At 44.6% G+C, this 8,334-nt stretch overlaps 1 protein-coding gene across 1 annotated transcript in view; it reads left to right on the top strand.

Moving 5' to 3' along the window:
* The first annotated feature begins 571 nt into the window (after positions 1-571).
* LOC119398881 (arylsulfatase B) overlaps positions 572-8,334 on the top strand; it is a 62,917-nt gene continuing 55,154 nt past the window's right edge. The window contains exon 1 of the mRNA XM_049417457.1: positions 572-786. Coding sequence (XP_049273414.1) covers positions 572-786 — 215 coding nt within the window. The remainder of the gene's footprint in view (positions 787-8,334) is intronic.

Here is an 8,334-nt window from a genome sequence, read left to right as displayed (position 1 = left end):
GAACGTAAGACGGCGTCGGGTACTCTGCTGCACTTCCGCGGCCTTGTGAGCGAAGACGGTGGGTGAGATCTCAGGCAACTGAGAGGACAGGATGGCCGCATGAGTGGCGTCCCACATTCCGTCGACCACGTACTGGCGCGCAGCTGGAGACTGCCACGTGATGCCACAGTCGTTGAGGAGCTGAAGCTTATCATAAATGTAGGTCGTGACATCTTCAGTGGGACCTTGCCGGCGCGATCGCATTCGCATGAACTGCTCGTCATACGTGGACGAAAGCGGGCGGAAGGCACTCACTAGGGCTGCACTCCATGAGGTCCAAGTGGTGTGGTTATGTCCGTCGTACCGATGCCAAGCTTTGGCCGAGTCGCGTAGTCGGTTCTCGGCGAAAGACATTTTGACGTCGTCAGGCCAAGAATGTTGGCGGGCCAAGGCATCGATGGTCTGCAGCCAGATCGTTGGGTTGTCTTGAAATCCTCGAAATTCGGGAAGTTCGGTCAGAGATGGCGGAGGCAGTGTTGTACGTGCCAAGGCTCTTGTAATGCATGCGTTGGTGTCTGCCACGGACTTCATGATGGTAGAGACTGCCTGCGTGAGCACGGTGAAGTCGCTGCAGACCGCATTTGAAGTAGGAGTGTTGACCTCTGGCGTCGATGCGGAGGTCGCATGGGCGGCGGTGTGCGAAATAAAGTCCGAGGGAGCATGGACAGCGTCCCTTGGGACTGAGGTAGCGTCCACCTGCAAGGCAGTGAAGTCGAAGACCGGAGCTGTGGTGACGCCTGTAGACGAGTCAGTTGGTCCAGGGGCGGGGTTGGGCTCGGAGCCCGAAGCCGCTGTAGCGGAAGCCGCTGAACGCGAAACTGTGCGTCCGCTCCGGTAGCACTGTGTGCGACTGCAGGTCGTCAAGCAGAGGTCCGTCGGACGGCTGCGCCATTGTAATGAACGAGACACAGAGACAGCACCCGTTCCTGGGCCGGCTGTTCTATATTCTACACTTCTTCCTCCTTTTCCTTGGTGCTTTCCCAGCTCCTCGCGCAAGCAGCCGAGCCGCACTGCCGTTCTTGCCTTTCACAATATATATATATATATATATATATATATATATATATATATATATATATATATATATATATATATATATATATTATGGTGGCGGTGTACCACAGATGCTTATAATACCCTACAGGCAAAAGACCTATACGATGCTATGACCCCAAGAGATTGCTACGGTTTGCTACTCAGGTGGCACGCAGCCTTACTGTAGGCAATTCACAGGCTCACAGGCTGTGACTTATCGCAGATACGAAGCTCTTGAACCTCAGTCAATAAAAGTTTTCAATTAAAACAGTTGATTTCGTTCTCACCAAACACAACGAACGTTCGGACGAAAAATCTCGAAGCGAAGGATATACTGAGTAGAGGAGCATTGAGGTAGACGCGTGCATGCGTAGTAGCTTTTAATAGATGCGTGTTTCTTGGAGTTTCTTCGAAGCTTGCTCTTCAAGGTGAACCTACTTTTCGTTTTTTTTTCCTTCTCAGAGCGGCTTGCAAGTGCGATGTCATACAAACTACTGTTTACTGACTACGAAAACTGTTTCGTTCTTTCCTCCGCTTTATCTGCTTCAAACACACAGCGTGAGTACAAAATAGCAGCAATTGCCCATTTAGTGTTGACATAGCGACTCTCGTAAAATGCTCAAGCCATATTCACTGCCCAAACCAGTCATTGTCTATAAGACGCTACTTAGACCGCACGATTCACCTTGGAAGAAACAAAACGTTGAGGGCAAACAGTAGAACAAAGATATTTCCATCTATACACAAGAAAAAGGAATCGCCAAATGACACGGTCCATGTTAACGACGCAGATTGTATGTAAGCAATCAATCTTTTAATTTATCGCTTTTCATAGCTCGGTGCGTAAGTATTCATCCGTTCTTTCGGTTCAATCATTTGTTGAGCTTTGCGCCTGTGTGCATCGATTCTGCACTCTAGCGATTACTGCTGAGCGTAACTGTGTCCAATCTCCTTTACCGCTGCAGGGATCCTGTCTAGAGGACAAATTACCAAATTTAATATTTCACCCATTGATCCCAGCACTTGTTTTTTAATGCATTACTCTGTACTGAACTTCATCGATTTCCTGAATGCACTCCAGAACTCTGGTGCACTCCGTGCCTCACAGCTGCACTTACACTACGAAAGTGCGCGCTGGTATCAAGAAGAGACATTTTTGAAGCGTCGAGTATGTTCCAAGGAGCACATATATGTGTTCTCTTGCGCTGATTATCATAATCAGAAAAAAAAAGATAAGGCACATCTGTCAAGACACCTGAGGCATTCATGGGTACTCAAGCCGGCTTTGCTTTGCTTTGCTATTTTTCTGTTTGTGTCCCGTTGCTGATGTACATAACGGATGCATTCTATCTGCGAAAGTCAAGCGTTTGTGCCCTAAAACGTCTGTCACCAGTGTCTGTTCATGAGATGACAAACGTGAATTCATGCCAGCAGCCCAACTTTGAGCGGTGTTATATAAGAGCAGTACTTTTCCAGCTCGATGGAATTGTGAGTTGCGCATTCGATGGTTTGATGACATCACGTGCAGTAACAGGTAACGTTAGAGGCAATGCGTCTTATTCGAACTGCGTGTGACCTTTGCTCTATGGCTGGAAGCTGGGCTTTCTTGGGGAGCAAGGCAGGTGGGCTCTTGAAACTTTCGGCTTTATAGCGCGCCGTGCATAGCTTTGCTACATTACGACCGCATTTTGAGTATTTTGAACTGTTGCTTCAACCTGGTGAGATGAACAACAATATGTTTCATGGAAGGGAAGCCCAGAAAAATCTTGCTGTGTATAGTAATGTTACGCATTGCTGATTATGAAGTGCGGCAGTTTGTCAAGTTTGACTAGTAAATAGTCCTTTGCACCAAACTTCTAGCTTAAATATAGCACTCTCCGCACCTCCACCATAGCCCGCAATACCTAATAAAGAAACAAAAATGATAAATAATAAATGACAGAAGAATGTATATGGCAAGAATATAATAACTTAAACTTGTCCCGTTTCGCCGGAGTGAGGAGAAGTAATATATGCCGCCAAATAGAGATGCCACTCAGATAGCTTAGATAGGCGAAGAAAACGTCATGCTGGTTTCCCAAAAAGAAATTCAAGTTTTGTTTCCAGAAAAGTATCTCTACTCATGTAGAAATAGTTCGATTCAAATGCATGAAATGTCTTGGAAGGATTTGTTTAAATGTCAAATTATGTGTCTGAAATTGCCGTGTTTATAGGAACATAATGAGGAACCTGCGAAAAACAAGTGCGCAAGTGAATTCGTCAACGACAGTTCGAGAGATGAAGAGAGCCTCAGGCAAATTCAATGGCATTACTATGGTGGCCAGTCACCACAATTATTTCGCTGAAGCTGCCTGAGACGTAATGTCTTAGACAATATGGCATGACGAACAACTATTCCGGGTTTATTTGTAGCATCCGTTTTGGACAGCTGTATTCAAACTGCCTCAGCACTTTATTTATTTGACAGAGTGGTGTCTCCTGTGGTCGGGTGCGGGTAGAGTTACTTACATGCAGGCACATTTATAACAAGAATTGTTATAATCTCGAGCAAAACAAATCAGAGTGATGAGGGAAAGCCGCACGTCATGTTCACAGGAGGCAAGCTCATCGCTACATGAGCGACTATGCTCAACCTGCGCATAGTCGCTCACACATATATATGTATATATATATATATATATATATATATATATATATATATATATATATATATATATATATATATATATATAGTGTGTGTGTGTGTGTGTGTGTGTGTGTGTGTGTGTGTGTGTGTGTGTGTGTGTGTGTGGTTACATCACATTGAATATCAGAAATCTGCTCTGAGCTCTGCACATTAAAAGGATAGGGCAAGTTATGCGTAGCCTTGTATAGCTGACATAGAAGTAAGCCACCACGACAAGAACATAATACTTCGTTATCAAGCTGCAAAATTTTACTGTTTTGTTCTCCGACCGTCAATGACTGTTTTAGAAATGTAGGTGCCCGTAGCATCACGTATAAAATCTCCCTAAAAAGATGGAATGGCAATATGTCTCGCTTGGGTCGGTAAGGTGGCGTTAGTTCCTAGCATCTTAAATATAAACATTCTAGCGCACAAAAATGCCACGGGGCCGGGGCAGCCTGCACGCGGAGGCCTGACACAATAAGCGGCTGTCTCCTAATATTTGTTGCTTCTTATTGGCAGAGAGTTTCGAAGAAGGTTTTTGCATTCTTTGCTCGTGCAGCGCTAGCAAACAGGAGCCTATGCACGCGTCAAAACAATGGACGGGTGAAAGGGGGAGATGTAGGTAACTTGCTTAGTTATGAGCAAAGTGGGCAGTTTCAAACACAACCAGCCAATCGTAGTGCAGAAGCTAAAAAAGGCGTATTACCGTTTCTCTAAACCTGTTATTGTCTATGGAAAAATGCAGCGCACCTCTTGCACGAAATAAAAAAAAACATGCAGATTTGTTATGCTTACCATAAATAAAATAGTAACATTAATAGTTCGATAAACCTCGCTAAATATTTATTAGTGCTTGTTTATTTTGAAGATCCTAGAGTTTAAACCGGTTCTTTGCTTGAGAGAGTGATACACCAGCGTATTTTCAATTATGTTAAACAAAAAAGCAGCGCCGAAAAAGCTACTTTACCCATTTTTTCTCTTTTAGATTGCTCACATTGGAAAAAGATAACCGAAGCAGATACGTGTCCTATTTCTACCGTAAGCACCGCGCTTTCCAAAAAGGAGTATAACAATTGTAAGTGCACAAGAGGCGGAAAGAAGCGCAAAGGAGACTAGAGGACTCGCTCGAAGAAGGAAAAACAAAACCGAAAACCGGGCAAGGATGCGTGCGCACGCGCGAAGGCTAGGGAGTTTGGTCCCTTTTTGACATAATAAACGGCCATTCAAGTTTAACGTGTCAGGCATGAGTCATTTCGATGCGGTAAGAGCCTACGTAGCCGCAGCGACAAACCTCAGTTAGGTAGGTCTCTTATTGCGGAAACAAAGTCAAGTTGAACTGTTGCCTTTGGTTCCGACAGCTGCACGAAATCATGAGCCAGTGCATTCGTGCAACACAACTCATCCGTTTTATAAAACAATCCCGTTAACAATGCGGCTCAACCCGGTCTAATTATTTTTCCCTCCACGCAATATGCAGGAAGTGTTTGTATAGGTGAAACGCAAGTCACTTAATCTAGGCTAACTGCTCTGCGTGCAATAGGCCCAATTACATAGTCCGCTCATTCAAAAGCAAAGACCCCGCTGTTTCGCTCTTGTGGCTAACATAGCTCAAAATGACATTTGTGTCACCTTTTCCGTTTGATCCCTTACGATGTTTGCACATGGGGGGCATCCATTGTCACATGTGATTATGCTACCTTAACGCACCTCCTCTTTTTAGGCTGAAATATCGCGCTGTCCTTCAAAAAAGGAGAGTCATTTCAATCACCATTATTCAAAATATCAGTTCTCATCATAAATTCAGAAAGAGGAGACACACGGAGATTAACCATAGGATGCCTCCAGTCGGCCACCTTGAATTGAAGAAGCGGAGGCGGCGAACATGTGATGGAAGGAAAAGAACTGAACCAACATAAACTTACACAGTCGGGACAGACAAAACACTTCATTGATTTTGTTTTCATTATTCGGAAAGAATTGGCTGAGAGACAGAGATAGAGAAACAACTTTGTTAAAACAAGGCTGCTTGACATTCTTTCGTGTCATAATCAAGGTAATTCTGCAATTGCTTAGGTATGCTTGACTGCTGCGCAAAATACATTTCGTGACAAAAAGGGGGAGTATGAGTGGAGGAGAAGAAAGCAGTGTTGCCAGCCGCAGGGCGATTACGCAATTGTAGGGCGTTTTAAGAATTTTTCATGCAGCGTGGCGATGTGGGGCGGTAATGCGATTTTCTTATCAGACTAGGGTAATTTCCACTTTTCGCTCGTCATCCATCAGTGAAACATGCAGACGATCGACGCGACATCTCCGAGCGTGAAATTCCTAAATAGATACCAAAACTAAATCTTTCTTGAATAAAATTGGAACTGCTTCATTCAGGTCTTAAGGGAGCGTGAAATGGCTCCTAAAGCACCAAGTCGTTAATATTGACGTGGTGTACGCCCGATGGCATGTACGCTTGTACGACGCAATATTACCTCCAATCTTCGTCTTGACACCTGTATACAGGACGCGTATTGGAACATCAAAGTTACTTTCAGCGCAGCTCCAAGCAGAGGCGCGGCTGTGTGGTAGAACACCTGCTTGCCATCAGACGGCCTGGGTGATTCTCACTCGGACCCACATTTTTATTATTTATTTTATTTGCAGCTTTTCGATTTTTCGGTCACGGCAATATGATGATTTTTCGCTCACAACCAACGGTGCCGACGCCGACGGCGGAATTTCTGCGAACGAGCTCTTTACGCTATCGCGTATACTTCACACATCCCTGCAGCACTAGCATTGTTGTTTTTTCCGCATGGATGGTTTTTGCTCTCTCCGTCGTCTCCCATTCGTTCGTTACGTGGAGATGATTGTAAATTTTGCGACCGCCGTCGGTTCCAATTAAGGCGCACTCTTTAGATGCCTCATCAAACACCAAAAGTGACTGTCTACGTCAACGCGGACGAGGCTAAAAAGATCATCATCATAATGTATTTCGTCACCTCATGACGTCATCGTAAAGGCACAGATTGCCGCAATTTGTGACGTCATCGTGAAGTCATAGTGACGTCACCGTGACATCCCATAATGTGACGTTAAATGATGACATCGTCACATAACATCGTCTCTTGGTCATAGGTGGGCCGATCCCGGAGGCGCGTGAGGGGCAGAAAGCTTCCAATGCCTCCGATCACGGAGGCAGTGCTAAACCACGCTAGGTTCCGAAATATTTCAAGGCAGGGGGGATCAATACAGTCATCTGGGAAGAAAAAGAAAAAGAAGATAGCTTTCTCCTTCCAGTCAGCATAGGCGAATGCATGCATGCGAGGTTTTTTGATGACAGTGGAAGGGTGGATGCTAAGGGCGTTCCGGCCTAATCTAGTCTAGCTGAATTAGGGTTCTCTGCCTCTAAAACTTATAAATTCACAGCCCAACATTCTGCGCCTTACCCCAGATTAACCTTAGTTTTCCTGCTGCTTTTTTTTTTGCTTTCGGCCTGCTTTTCTGCCACAAATCCTCCAGTCGTCTCATACTTCTATCGCCGACCTGTTTACATTTCGAATGGTGTAAAGGCTTCATGCACAGTAATGCCCAAATATACACCCGGGTGGATATCTCCTCATTCAAATAAAACATGCTTCGTCATTTCCATAGCTTCCACACAGCATGTACGTTTTTCTTCTTTTTTACAGAATCTCACTTCGTTACTATGCGTTCTAAGACAAACCGACCTCGCTTCAAACAGCAAGTCGCTTCCCTTTTAATTGTCATAACATTTATCCTCGGTTGTTTCGTCTTCACCGTTTCGGTAGTTACTCAGAGCCGGTTTTCCTTCCACCACTGCTATCAAACAAATCTTTTTTTGAATGGTAATTTCTGCATTCGTTCTTGTTAATCAGCATATAATTACGCCATACATTTAAGATTCCTCGTTTTACTACACTGCCATAAAGGGCATAAAAATAAAACCGGTATAATGTTAGTGTCGGTTTACCGCAAATCGGCGAGTGAGCTCGTTCGCCCTTCTTATTTCAAAGCCCAGTGTTGTCACCCAGTTTTCTCGCTAAAAAGAAATGCTAAACTTTGAAAACTAAGGTGCACACACGACGCAAAAGAATCATGTTTGGCATCATGCATCGACTGTGCATGTTCAAGTAGAGCAGTTAGGAACGCGATATGTTTTGTCTGGATATAGACACGGCACCAGTAACTTTGCCTTGTCGTTGGCAGCTTAAGCAATGCGTTTGGTTGTTTAGCGTGGTACCTGTTATCGATGGAACCCACAAACCCAATTCGCTCTAATCTTCATGTGTTTTACGCCTTCCACCGGTTTTCGATGAGTACTTAACAGAAATGAAGCTGTAGTTGACATCTTTATGCAGAACGCACTAAAAGCGCAAACGTAATACGGGGCCGTAATAAAAAGGAAAGCACAGAACAACGCCAAGACAGGGCAAGCGTCGACTTCTAAATCACATGTTTACTAACAGCAATAACGCATACGTACGCGTGCGCAGAAAAATTCCTCTGACAACATTTTTCGACTCGTGCTCGTCATGCACTGTTTACTTTCAGTTAAGATTACGGAAGAGCGAAGTCAACAG

Source organism: Rhipicephalus sanguineus, chromosome 7 (assembly GCF_013339695.2).
Source record: "Rhipicephalus sanguineus isolate Rsan-2018 chromosome 7, BIME_Rsan_1.4, whole genome shotgun sequence".
NCBI classification, from domain to species: Eukaryota; Metazoa; Arthropoda; class Arachnida; order Ixodida; family Ixodidae; genus Rhipicephalus; species Rhipicephalus sanguineus.
Note: the sequence above shows the minus strand (reverse complement) of the source record. Positions and strands in the feature narration are given on the sequence as shown.